The following is a 14,324-nucleotide window of genomic DNA, read 5'->3' as shown; positions in this document are numbered from 1 at the left end:
GGATGGAGTTAAGTGCAAGAATAATCTGTTAACTAAGCCAGATGTTACAGTAGTCTCAAGTGGTCACTTACCATTTAATTAAAAGGATTTTGAGTCAGGAAATAAAAGTTTCAATTGTTTCTCATTTCCTTAAAGACTTTACTTGTGATCAGCACATTTAGGTAGGCTGTATAGCAGGCTGTAATTTCAGATATCCCACAAACCACTGACAGGAAAAGCAAGATGCAAAATGACTAATCTGAAAGGCAGATATTGTTAGGTTCACAGGATCTTCCAGAAAAAAAAGGATTCCATTGAGTTTGTTTTTCTGAAATGTTTGTAAATGACACATGGCACTTGCTGCCACCTCCCATCATCCCCTTTTCCATGGCTGAAGCAGGAGCTTCCCATATTCAGACCAGTCCTCTGCAGGATCCATGGAGGTGGCCACCACTGCATGCTGATGGTGTGCCTTGGGCCCCTCATCTGGGCAATACTGGGCCTCTCCAAGATACTTAGGGAGGGCCTTTGGGTTTGTCAGGTCATTTGCCATCTGAACAAACAGGATGTGAACACCATGGACCAACTCCCTTGAGCTTAGAACCTAACCTCCCCTACCACTCCGGTTTCTGTCCGCAGAAGTGTAGTCAGCTTCCCAGTGTTCATTTCCCCAAAGGGGGATACATCGTCAATGGATGACAGTTCCCGTTGGTTTGTTTATTCCTGCACCCTATGTCTTAAACTGACGCCCAGGCATTCTTGTGGTCACATTGTTAATTTTACTGTCATACTGTAGCACTTGCTTATGTATAAACAAATTGATTTATGGTCTGCTTTTCCTGTTCCTGAGGCCAGATAAGTACAAACAGAACTTGGGAAAATTTCCAGCTTAAGGCCAGTAGAAACTTATGTAGCTAGGTAATTGAACACTGTTTGGAAGGTTGTAACATGAAGCTATTACCTGGCAGACAGTGCCACCGTGTGATAACCCAGAAGGTCTTTGTTTGAGTTGATATATGGAGTCTGGACATGGCGATAAAAAAAGTAGGGTAGTGGTTTTCATGTGTAATTTGCCCAAAAAATTAAGTTATTCAAACACAGATAAATGACAGGTATGTTGTGCCTCAAGAGCAGTGGCTCGGGAGACCTGTGAGCCATAAGCAGATAGTGCAGAGTGGAGCGAGTTCTGCTGTCTGCACAGTGTCCCCATGCGCAGTGAGGAGGGCACTGCCACTTAACCTGGAGCCTTACGTTAACTGGTTGTGTGGAGGTCACTGAGAATTCGCCTACATACAAGGACAAGAGAGTGAGTTTAGATTCAGAATTATGATGAAAATAAGTGCATGATACAGTCAGTTCCACCTTGTTTGCCAGCTCCCAGCAGCACAGCTTGCTATAGGAGTAATGAACCTCTGTCTTCCACAGAATATACTTTCAGATGAAAGACTGTGTCAGAGCGAAGCACTTTATGCCTTTTTGAGCCCTTCTCCTGACTACCTCAAGGTTATCGACGTGCAGGGGAAAAAACCCAGCTTTTCATTATCCTCATTTTTAGAAAGACTTCCTCGTGACTTCTTCTCCCACCAGGAGGTGAGCCATCTAAAGGTCGTGCCACTTTGATTGCATATGTCTTAGCAAATGTCTTCTTAAAGGCGTGTGAAGTTACAGCTATTTGATGGAAGCAAACTACTAATGGGGGAAACAAATATGTCCATTTTCACTGTCATATTTTGGGACACCTGCTGGGAAGAGATGATACAGAAATAATAAGTGAAAGTGACTCAAGTTCTGATGCTTGTTTGCAGCCCTTATCGCGACTGTTGAGGAACAGGTTTTTTTTTCTTCATACTATTTTTTGAACTCTTTACTTAGTGTAGAGTTAATCTTATGAGTATAAAGTTAACTGAAAATAGATATTTGTAAAAAGTAAGAATGGGAATAGGAGAGGGAGGAGGGGGAAGGGTGAGAGCATGGGTAGGAGGGAGGGTAGGGTGGGAAGTATCACTGTGTTCCTGAATCTATATATATATGAAATACATGAAATTCATATACCTTAAATAAATTTTTAAAAAATGCTAAAAATAAATAAAAATATAAAATGAATTAAAAAATGTGGCGGGGAAGTTCTGTAGCAGCCCCTGTACACAAGGTTGGGGAGCCAGTCCCTGTGAGTGGGGAGCCAGCATGAGGGCTGCCACTGTGGAGGAGCTGGACTGGCATGAAAGGTTCAGGAGAGGGGGATGTGTCCATGTAGTGGCAGCCAGTCATTGGACTGCTGAGGAGGATTTTTGTAGTGCTCTAATAAAAGATAAGGTCAAGGTTCACACCAGGCCAAGTTCATGGGGAACTCCTCCTGCCTCTGTAAATCTCAGTGCTTCCCTGCTCACTTGATGTCTCCCAGATCCTGCCTCTGCCCTCTGCCCTCTGCCCAGTCCCACCACATCTGCTTTGATTGCCCTGCAGGCGTTAGGGTGAACTTCCACAGCTGTCCCTCCCCTGCTGAATGTCTGTCCCTCTGTGACAGCACTTCCTCCTGCTCTGTAGACCCAGCTGCTGGAGTATCTGCCAGTCTCCCCGGATAGCTGTGGGCCGCCCAAAGTGGATCCCCCTCACTCATTTGCACTTGCCTGGGGCCTGGTATATAATGAGTTTTGGTCCAAAACTTGCCGATATGTGTATCAGGAAATGAGACCAGATGAAGCACACAATAACAGCTTGAATGAGAGCTTTTCAAAATAACTTGGTACTCTAAAATGTGCATGTTTTAAACCAATAGTGAACCTAAAATCATGTAAGTTTTAAAACAAAATCTCCTGTAGTTTTTAGAAAACTTATTAGCTACTGATTTTCTGATTATTGATACAGTATCAAGTTTTATTTAAATGAGCTTATTTTAAATCCTGAATAAGGCCTTAGAATCAAGCCTTCCTTGTTGTTAGAACATTCTGTCCTCCATGTTAAAAATGACTGGGTTTCTGCATAGGAGGTGAAGGATTAGGTAAGGCTGAAATGTGAGCAAATAGTTTTGGAATTTACACTAAAAAGCGAGAACAACTCAATGAATTATCTTTAATAAGTGATCTGTTCCCTGTGACTGCTGTGCCCCCAGGAGGAGACAGAGGAGGACAGTGACCTATCAGATTATGGTGATGATATGGATGGGAAGAAAGACTCCTTGGCTGAACCATGTTTCATGTTGATTGGGGAGATTTTTGAACTTCGAGGAAGTAAGCCTCTTTGTCATTATTTAGTGGTATTTGCTGGTTAATTGGTATACACACAGAATAATGTCCCTTTATTCCTGAAATACAGCAGACATGTATTCATACTGATGCATTCATCCATTCATCAGATACTCTTACGGGCCATTCAGATACTATGCACGGTATTGATGATATACCCATAAGACAGACTTACCCTGCACCATGGTCCTCTGAATACAAAAGGTAGAATGCCTTGAATTTCGTTCTGTATGCCTCAGCATAGTTTCATTGTCTGATCATCAAAAATTATACCAAAAATTATTTTGCAGGGCAGAGGAAGAGCCCTGTTGTTGAAGGTGGGGTTTTGTGCTAGGATGGTATTGACGAGGAATACAGGAATGCCCCAGCCCTGTTCTCCACCGCCTTTCTTCCTCTGGATCAGTGGTTCTCAGTGGGAAAAAGGGGTTGCACATGGCACGGTATAATAGCACTTGCAGTCCTCCTCTGCTAGCTCTGTAAGTGGTGTAAGAATGAACATACAGCTACATTTCCTATATAGGACCAGCTCAGCCGCCCATGCCTCAAGGGAAAAGATACTAAGCTGAGTGGACAAAGCCCAGGACATTGATGAGGCAACATTTTACTGATTGGTGATTTTACAGTATGGTGAAGTCTGGAGACATTTTGGTTGTCAGAGCTTGGGGGAGTAAGTACTACTGGCATCTAGTGGTAGAGGTTAGGGCTGCTGATAAACACCCTACAGTGCATAGGACAGCTCACACAACAGAGCTGGCCTGCCCAAATGACAGTGATGCTGGGGTTGAGAAATCCTACCCTAGTGATTCCTGAAGATGATATACTCAGAAGAAACAACAGCAAAATGGAAGTCAAAATTCATTTTATTAAGATCTGCACACACGCCTGCTTTGGTGAAAGGTGAACCGGACCACATGGCCTAATCTTGAGTCCTGAACAGGATACCTTCACAGTTCTCCATACTCTGCCTCATGAAACTAGTGTACTTGGTCCTACTCGGAGCCCCACTAGTAAGTAGAGATATGTAGATGCCTGCAGGCACGCCTAACTTCCAGGATGAGGAAAACGAGAAGAGCAGGGTTTGTGAGGCACATGAATGCCACCGACCTGTAAGATGTTGTCCCCTGAATGTCCTGGGCTCTCCACATTCAGCTTAGCATCTTTTCCCTTGGGGCAAAGGAGATAGCCAGGCTAAGGGTTGATTCTATATAGGAAGTAGGGCTCTGCATTCCTTCTCATGTCACTCAAAGAATTACTGGCTCAGGAAAAAAATTCCAGTGCTGTTGTAAACCTGAGCATGTCTACCATACTAATCAGTCTATAGTAGGTGATCAGTAAAATGCCTGGCTGGACACACAGGTGAGCCAGTAGACAAAAGGTTAACTGTCAAATTAATCATGTTTTGTCATGGAACTTTTTCCTTCCTTAAGCCAAACCTAAGAGAATTATCAAATATCAATCAGCAAATACTTCAGGTGCATATGTTTTAGATGTGAGGACAGCTCTATAGGGAAGCAAAAATATATATAGGTGATAGATACAGATATGGATGTGGATATGGATATGGATATAGATTATACCCCTCCATGAATTTACAATATCCAGGGTTCAAAATGTAATTTACATTCAGCAGTAGGCAAAATTAAATTCTGAGCTGCAGGTAGAAATTTATGTATAAGGATATTTGTTCATTTTAGCATAATTTCAATAATGAAATAATGAAAACTAAGATAAGTAATGAAATTAAGATAATCTTTAGAAATGGAGGATAGTTAAATTATTTAAGAAATATACATATAATGGAGTATCACCCAAATGTTTCAGCCTTCAGATGAAAAAGCTGTAGCCTTCCATGTTTTTAATACTTTAAGATATATACTGATGTTTGAATTGTTTCAGTATAGACTAAAAAAGTACTCACCCAATTTCTGAATTCCTCAGTAAGATAGGCCTCACCAAATTGCTGGTCCTCCTGTTTTCTCTTGGAGCGATAAGAAGGAGGCAGCACTATGCTAGCCTTGACAGTGTGCCCTTTGCCACAGATGTGAAGGGATTAAAAGATGTGTAGACGGTCAGAGGCAGTCACGGCTAGAGTGGGCCTCAGCAACACCCTGTCTTTGCAGTGTGCACTTCCTCCACCTCAGGCCTGCTCACATGCCTATTTGGTTTTGCTGGTGACATTTCAGAGGGGAGTAAATAGAACATTCTGTATAATGAGATGTGATATATTTGCCATCAGCAAAATCCTGCTACTGCTGTTGTAGCCTCTGTGACTCTGAACACATGAGACTTTGGAAAGAGCGACGGAATGGGGCTATTTTGTGAAAGGGTGAGGGCTAGGGGCTGGGGCAGGCTAGGGAAAAGTAGCAGAGCAAGGAGACGTTAGTGGTGGGAGAGAAACTGTAGCTCAGTTTTGGTTCCTGCTGTAGTGTAGTATGCAAAAAAATGCCAGTAACACCATGTTTAAAATAACCACGGCTGTCAAGCATTCTTCCCATGGTTGCACTGGCCCTCAGACCTCATTCCACCCTGGAAAGGCGGAGTGAAGGTGTCAGCACTGACACACACGCTTTTCCCAGCCCAATACCAACTGAAAATGAGCAAATCTACAGGTTTGGCAGCATTGGGCAAATCTCATAAAAAATTTTAAGGCATTTTTGAGGCATGGTTCTCCAAGACTTAACTTCTTACAAAAGGTTTACTTACTTATTTGAAAGACAGAGAGACAGAGAGAGCAAGAGGGAATGAGGTAGCTTCCATCAACTGGTTTATTCCAAATGACTACAATAGCCAGAGTCTGGGCCAGGCTGAAGCCAGGAGCCAGGGACTCCATCCTGGTCTCCCACTTGAGTGGCAGGGACCCAACTACTTGAGCCATCCTCTGCTGTCTTCTCAGGAGCATTAGCAGGAAGCTTGATTGGAAGTGGTGCAGCTAGGACTCCAACCAGCACTCCAAAATGGGATGCAGATGTTGCAAGTGGTGGCTTAACCCACTGCGCCACAACACTGACCCTAAGACTTGAGTTTTTTTACTTGAAGGACTAATACTGTTTTAACTAGACATTTAGATACATTTAAAAAGTTAGAAATGACTTTGAAATGTCTTAAACCCTAGTACCAAGTCTGTGTTGGTTGTTGATCTTTTTTGTGTGGCTGTCCTTGTACAGAGATGTTTGTAAATTTGCTCATTTGAGGTTTCCTTACTAGGTGCAGGGGCCCTGAATTCGGCTCCTGAATTTCTTTCCTCAAGTGTCAGTACCAAGCATTTCAGTGGGTGGAGCTGAATATGTAAATGAAAATGTGTTCTAGATTCCAGTTCGTTGACCTCTTATATCCTCACAGTGCATCTTTGCCTTCTTTCGGTTGATGCACAGATTTCATACTCATCAGATGTGTCTCCATCCAAGTTGGGATCTGTAGAGCTCGTCACAGTGCTTTTTTCTTTCTGTTTTAAAAGATTTGTTTGTTTATTTGAAAGGCAGAGTTAGAGAGAGAGAGAGAGAGAGAGGAAGAAAGCAATCTCCCATCTGTTGCTTCACTCCCATAATGGCTGGGTCTGGGCCAGGAGCCAGGAGCTTCATCCAGGTCTCCCAGGTGAGTGGCAGGGGCCCAAGCACTTGAGCCATCTTCCACTGCTTTCCCAGGTGCATTAGCAGGGACTTGGATTGAAAGTGGAGCATCTGGGACTTGAACCAGCACTCATATGGGATGTTGGCAGGTGGTGACTTAACCCTCTGTGCCACAAGGTAGTTTCCTGCAGTGTTTTTTTTTTTTTTTTAAACACACAAAGACCTTCAAATCAAAAACAAAGACACAAAAGGGAGGAAGAAAGCACATGTTAACGCTATCCTTTTACAAATGAGAAAACTGGGAGTCCCAGGTGACTCCTGCCCACCTGCCATCAGAGGTGGGCCAGGAGACTGCTGAATTCCCATCTCGCTTAAGATTGTGGAGCTTTGCAGTTCACCTTTCTTTCCCCAAAAATGTAAAATCTGTACAAATGCATGATGATCAACAAACTTGCTGTTCAAATAGCAGTTAGTCCCATCAACCCATTAATATTCCAAAACATTTGTCAACGTTTGACTACAGATGTTTCTCATTCAGAGCAATGTTTTAGAAAGTCAGGTTCAGCAAGCCAGCCAGAGATCTAAAATAGCAATTCGACACTGTCTGCTAGTGGGAAGCAGACATGTTGTCAGTAGCCCAGGGACATGTAAAGTAAAGTATTACTTCCACTTGCTGGCTCAGCTGTTGTTTAGGCATTAAAAAGCTGTCCAAGTCTTAGGTTTCATCTTGTCATTTGCTTAGTAGAAAATGAAATTTTAGAATTTTCCTGAGCAGAAGTTTGCTAACCTAGGGACCAGTGTTGAGGTACAAGTGGATTAGGCTGTTGCTTACGATGCTAGCATCCTATAGCAGAGTGCAGAAGAAGATGGCCTGAGGCTGGCACTGTGGCACAGCAAGTAAAGCCACCGCCTGCAGCGCCGGCATCCCATATGAGCACTGGTTCAAGTCCCAGCTGTTCCACTTCCGATCCAGCTCTCTGCTATGGCCTGGGAAAGCAGTAGAAGATGGCCCAAGTCCTTGGGCCCCTGCACCTGTGTGGGAGACCTGGAAGAAGCTGGTTCCCGGCTTCAGATCAGTGCAGCTCCAGCCATTGCAGCCAATTGATGGAAAACCAGCTGATGGAAAACCTCTCTCTCTTTCTCTCTTTGCACCTCTCCTTTTCTCTCTGTGTAAATCTAACTTTCAAATAAAATAACAAAAACTAAAAAAAAGAAAAGAAACAGGCATATGAATGTTGCCTAAGCCTTTCCTTAGCAGCATCTTATTTAAAAAAAAGAAGAAGAAGAAGATGGCCCAAATACATGGGTTCCTGCCACCCACGTGGGGAGACCTGCATGGAGTTCTGGACTCCTGCCTTTGGCCTAGACCATCACTAGCCATTACAGCCATTTGAGGGAGTGAACTAGCAGATGGAAGACCTCCTCTTTCTCTCTGCCTCTCCTTCTTTCTGTTATTCTGCCTTTCAAATAAATAAATTTTTAAAAAACAAAGAAAAAAACTGTAGCTTTAGAAGTTTGTGGGCCTAGACTCAAAGTCTGTTGGTATCATAGCCTTGTCTTGATGTTAGGACACAGATTGAGTTAAATGGTAAGAATTATGCTTTGAACAGCTATGGAAATTTCATAATTGTGCTATCCTGTGATAAAAGTTTTCCTCTGATTTATATTTTAGTGTTTAAATGGGTGAGAAGAACATTAATTGCTCTTGTTCAGGTCACTTTTGGAAGAACCATCAACAAGTGAGTTGTATGAAATTGATGCTTCAATGGCTTACTTTTTGCTTTAATCAAAAGATTGTCTGGTATTGTGGCCAATGATTTAACTGAAGTATTTTATTTTCCTGTACTTTTTATTTCTGATTTGTTTCTAAGATTGTCTAGGGGAGTAGATTACTGAAAGAATTTCTTCCACAGGGCGCCCAGTGAGTTAGATGATATAAGCATGAGCTGGCTCCAACATTTTGGCTGATGAGAGCTGAAATGGTATCCCATAAAGTTCCCCCCTGACCATAACTGGTTTGAGTATCTTGCAATCTTGCATATAGTGTTTTTATCTCAGATGCTAGGAATCAGGGTAAAGTTCAGACTCTAAACCAAAAAAAGTAGGATGAGATTATATGCTAGGTGTTTACTTACAGGGAAACATAAACCATATGTTAACTTTTTTAGAGTTGGGGTAGCATTAAAATGTTAATTCTTCTTGTTAATATTTAAGTATCTATTGGGGATGTGTATCATGTAATACTATATAAGCCATATGAATATACTGAACTATATTATGGTACCTATATATAAAAGTACTATATGTGCATATACATCTTTCACAGAATGTTCTAGGTTCATAAAAACTGATCCACAATTAGATCATTTATGAAAGCCCTGGGTCTGTTATTAAGAAGTTGCAGTTAATTTAATTAATATTAATTGATGAGAAATTATTAGAATTTTTCATAAGTGCAAAATCAGGTAGTCAGTAAAAGTCAAATCAAGTTATGTAGCTAAGTTCAGGCCTGATGGGAGCCTTAGAGATGAGTCTAACTGCTCATATTGTTGGTGAGGAGACAAGCAGACAGCCAGTGACCTGAGGTCAGCAGACTGCTCAGCAGTCTTGGCCTAGTACCTGCTTCCTCTGCTGTGTCTTTTGTTGTCTCTGTGCCTGGAACTTGGAAGTGCTAGTATCAGTCTTTAAATAGTAACTCTGAGGCCGGCGCCATGGCTTAACAGGCTAATCCTCCGCCTTGCGGTGCTGGCACACCAGGTTCTAGTCCCGGTTGGGGCGCCGGATTGTATCCCGGTTGCCCCTCTTCCAGGCCAGCTCTCTGCTATGGCCCGGGAAGGCAGTGGAGGATGGCCCAGGTCCTTGGGCCCTGCACCCGCATGGGAGACCAGGAGAAGCACCTGGCCCCTGGCTTCGGATCAGCGTGGTGTGCCAGCTGCAGCGGCCATTGGAGGGTGAACCAATGGCAAAAAGGAAGACCTTTCTCTCTGTCTCTCTCTCTCACTATCCACTCTGCCTGTCAAAAAAAAAAAAAAAAAAAAGTAACTCTGTACTCAAAATTCTTCTAGAGATAAACATTATGACTTCCTGAAGAATAGAAATATAAGTCAACTTGTAGAAATAATGGAGAAAACATCACTTTCGTGTGTGTGGCAAAATAAGTTTTATGATAAAATTATCAGATATTTTTCCAAATGAAAGATTTAGCTGTCAAACATGTAATGAGAGTGATGGGGGTTGTATCAGACAAAGCTTATAAATTTTTATAGGAGACATTGTAGAGAGCATTTGTTACTCTTAGTTATTGCTTTGCAAATAGAATATATTTTCTTGTCATAAAAAAAGCTTACTTCTATTTTATTTCTAAAGTTTTAAAGAAATAGTTGTATTCCCCATCAGATGCTTATTTGAGTTAGTATTGTATGCTTTTGTTTTTATCAGAGAAATGGAATGTGTAACTTACAGTTTTGATCTAGGTGAACCGCTTTAGTATTGACAGACCTTAGATAAAGAAATTTCTAACATGGCCTTATTTTTCTAGTATGCACGACTTGGTAGTTTAATTTCCTTCTCAATTGCAGCAGAGCATGTATACTTTCCTTGCTCCTATTTATGATATTGGCTCTTCCTTACAAAGAGAGCAGCTGAGGTTTGTGAGTGGCGAATATGTTTGGCAGTTATTTTCATGGGCATGGAGAAGAGGTGTTGTGCACAGAATTTTCAGGCTGTTCATTTCAATGGGCATTTTATCAGGTAGCGAATTCTGGAGCACCTGGGCCTTTGCTATTTTTGCCTGTAGCAGATGATGACACATCATAAAGCTAAGCAGTAGCACAGCACAGATACAGCAGGATCTAAATGAGGAAAAATCGACGAAGTGCATTTTTAAACTCTGGCTCTGAAAATTGTTTTTTACTTTCGTATACTGGACCATCATTTATTTCTAGAGCTCCTGTTTTCATTGGCACTAACTGCTCCAAATGGGCCACACAGTACTTTCCAATATGTAAAAACAAGAACTGAGAGGCAGACAGTAGCTTGCAACTGCCCTAACTGTACAGAGTATTGTAGTGACTACAGTTTTCACCTTGCTTCAAAAGCTTCCCACAGGTTTTGGCTAAATAGAAAGTCAGATATAAATGGACACAAAGTACCAAGGTGATGAGCTTTCGGTTAAGAGTCACTTATCAAATTTTAAGTTGTAACTTGAAATTTTCTTACTACATTTCTTTCATGTAGTGCCAATGAGTAACACAAAACAAAAGTACAGAAAGAAAGCATGATGTAGGCATTATGTAGTTTTTTGTTAGAATGGTAGGCAGGCAGGTAGGCAAGTTCTTTCTTAAAGTAAAAGTCCCCTTTAAGTTCATAAAAAAATTGTATTTGATCTAGATCTGAATTGTATAGTTCTAAACAGTGTGGGAAGTATCTTCGGAGACAAGCAGTTACAAATAGAATCAACATTATAGCTTGACTCATAGTAGAGTTCAGACATTCAGTCAGCAGTAGTGACTGATTACTGTGTGCAAGGTACTAGACTTGAAATACCTATATGACATACTATTCTGAAACCTTATATCATCCCATTTAAAATCGGGTCGGAAAGTTAAATTCTTAAAGGGCTTTTTAATTTGTTACTACTCCTGAACCAAGTTCTAAATTTCAAGTCTTTTTTGGCAATAATGTTCTAAGAGGATGATTCTTTTCCCCTTTTCAACAGAGAAACTTCCCCCTTCCATCTCACAGCCACTCTTGGAATCACTGAATTGTGTCTACATTCTCTTGACAGTAGAAGACCTGTAACTGATTAGAATTTGACCGGTGACTTATGAGAGTCATTGTGGGAAGACTTGGGGAGCCAGATAAAAGCTGCTTATGCAGAAGTGCATGTCCAGTGTCTGCCCAGCTGTCATGGCCATGGAGCCCTGCAGTGGGCTGCACAGCAGTGCACCTCCACAGGGAGGCGTCTGTTTTCCTGACCTCATGTGCACACGAGAGGCTTCCTCTGCATCACGTTTGCTGCAGCATCACCTGCACTATCACACTAGGAGACAGCTCCAGGGGCTCAGGGAGGTTTTCCAGGCCACTTTTCACAGGCTATACGTGGTCTTCCATTTCAGTTGCAGAAATCAATGTTTTAAAATACTCTGTACAGTTAGGGCAGTTGCAAGCTACTGTCTGCCTCTCAGTTCTTGTTTTTACATATTGGAAAGTACTGTGTGGCCCATTTGGAGCAGTTAGTGCCAATGAAAACAAGAGCTCTAGAAATAAATGATGGTCCAGTATACCAAAGTAAAAAACAACTTTCAGAGCCAGAGTTTAAAAATGCACTTCATCAATTTTTCCTCAAACATTTAGATCCGGCTATATCTTCACCTACCGGTGGATAATGCCTTTTGTGAATAAAGTATAACATTCTAAAAATCTTCATTTAAGAAATATTTTTCTCTTAAAAGACAAATCCGGGATACAGTGAACTGGATTTTCAGTGAGCAAATGTTGGTTTACTACATCAGTGTTTTCCGGGATGCTTTTTGGCCAAATGGGAAGTTGGCACCACCAACCACAATCAGAAGTGAACAACAAAGTCAGCAGACAAAACAGAGAGCACAGCAAAAGCTACTTGAAAACATTCCAGGTGAGGCTGGGTCCTTATCCTGACAGTGTAGATACAAAAAGGGGATGTTGCTAACCCTATTAAGATGTTTTTCATTTCTATTTCTCAGGAAATATTATTTACAATGAAAAATATAAAATTTTTTTCTTTTAAGCCATGTATTGCTACTTGTTAACAAGTTATGTTAAGAATCCTAAGAGAACTTCAGCACAGATAATAAATTTTGTGTTAGAAATCTTGCTAAACTGTTTTAAGATGCTTATTTTTAGCAATATATTAAGCATTGTAGTTTGCATAAATGCCTTATGTTGAAAATTCTGAAGTTTCATTCTAAAGTTTTGAGAGAATTGACCTTTTGTGTTCCTTATGCTTTGTGTTGTGTATGCACCATGTAATATCTCCTTCACTGGGTATCTGTGCATTGCTCACTGTCGCAATCACAGCATACAATATAAACTCAATTTTCCAGATATGCTTCAGAACCTTGTTGGACAGCAAAATGCCCGCCATGGCATAATAAAAATATTCAACGCACTGCAAGAAACAAGAGCCAATAAGCATCTGTTGTATGTGAGTAAATGTAAAGCTCCCAGAGGATGAATGAGTTCTTGGATTTTGTTTCTGTTCACATATTGGGGTAGACTTTACTCTTTATATTCTTAATCACGCCTATTTAATAACTCTGTCTCATTTTCTCAGCATCGATTTTATTTGTTCATTTGGTTGAGAAGAATAAAAGCACCCCAGTGGATGGTGGATGTACTTTCTCATTCTCCCATACTAGTTGTCTGTTGAGTTTCGATGCCACATCCCTGCCTGACTGCTTGGTTTTCTTATTGCAGCCAAGCAGACTGTTTCCCAGACATCTGATTATAATTATCAGTATTAAATACTGCTGACGGTATGTTCCTGTGAAATAAGTCAGTCTGTTGGTAAATGGAGTTTATACAGCATTAATTCCTTTTGCTTGAGAATCATTTGTTTACTAAAAATAATCTTAGTACAAGTAGACTATTGTCATAAATGTAGGTATGTATTTTGAGTAAGGCTTTGGAGGAAACAAGGACAGATTTTCCTACGTGTTTTCTTGGTTCAGGTGCTGATGGAGCTGCTGCTGACTGAACTGTGTCCTGAGCTGAGGACTCATCACGCAGAGCACCTCAAAGCCGGCCAAGGTTAGGACTGCACCAATAAACCCCAGAGAAATGTCTGTGTCCTAACAGACATGAAGCGTTTTCCTCTTTTCCGCAGAGGGCTTGACTGAGCAGCATACTGGCTTTTATTTTAGTTACCTCCTTCTAGTTCTATGAGAAATAAGCAGAATTAGGGGGAGGGGGAAATAATGCTGTAATAGGTAACATGAAGAACAATCCTTCTGTTTATTGATTTTTTAAAATTTAAATAATAACATAAAGTTCAATATACTGATTGAAATACAAATGTTAATATGTGATAAGAACCTAGGAAATATTTTAAATATTTATGAAAACAGTTTTGTTTTAAAATGAAGAACTATTAATATTGTACAGGTAACTTCCTCACTGAGGATTCTGAACATTCCTATATTATTTCATGTGTATTGAAGAACATTGTTGTGCAATGCTTTGTGTAAAGTTATTGTGAAAATTTTATTGTTTTTATTTTTACCAAAGATTTCCCATAGTTTGAAGCATTTGAAGCAATAAAATACAAAAAATGAATCACAGTGCTCTTTGATTTTTAAGATACTTATATCTCAGAAAAAAGTTTGAAACACTTTGGGCAGTTCAAATATTTATTGAGTGCCTTTTTAATGGAAAACATTGTGCAATTAAGTACTTAAGCATGGATGTATAAAGCGTACTTCCTTTCTCCAGATATGAAATAAACATATGAAATATATGGTTTTTCATGAATGAAAAGAGCCAAATTAGTGCTTAAAAT

General features: G+C 40.7%; 1 protein-coding gene across 2 annotated transcripts in view; it reads left to right on the top strand.

Moving 5' to 3' along the window:
• Positions 1 to 14,101, top strand: part of SNX25 (sorting nexin 25) — a 163,177-nt gene extending 149,076 nt beyond the window's left edge. For both annotated transcript variants that reach the window (XM_062212755.1, XM_062212754.1), the window contains exons 14-19: positions 1,405 to 1,569; positions 3,089 to 3,206; positions 8,460 to 8,526; positions 12,241 to 12,422; positions 12,871 to 12,971; positions 13,498 to 14,101. In XM_062212755.1, coding sequence (XP_062068739.1) covers positions 1,405 to 1,569; positions 3,089 to 3,206; positions 8,460 to 8,526; positions 12,241 to 12,422; positions 12,871 to 12,971; positions 13,498 to 13,581 — 717 coding nt within the window. In that variant the 3' untranslated portion in view covers positions 13,582 to 14,101. The remainder of the gene's footprint in view (positions 1 to 1,404; positions 1,570 to 3,088; positions 3,207 to 8,459; positions 8,527 to 12,240; positions 12,423 to 12,870; positions 12,972 to 13,497) is intronic.
• The last annotated feature ends 223 nt before the right edge of the window (positions 14,102 to 14,324 follow it).

Source organism: Lepus europaeus, chromosome 16 (assembly GCF_033115175.1).
Source record: "Lepus europaeus isolate LE1 chromosome 16, mLepTim1.pri, whole genome shotgun sequence".
NCBI lineage: Eukaryota > Metazoa > Chordata > Mammalia > Lagomorpha > Leporidae > Lepus > Lepus europaeus.
This window is presented reverse-complemented; position numbering and strand designations above follow the sequence as displayed.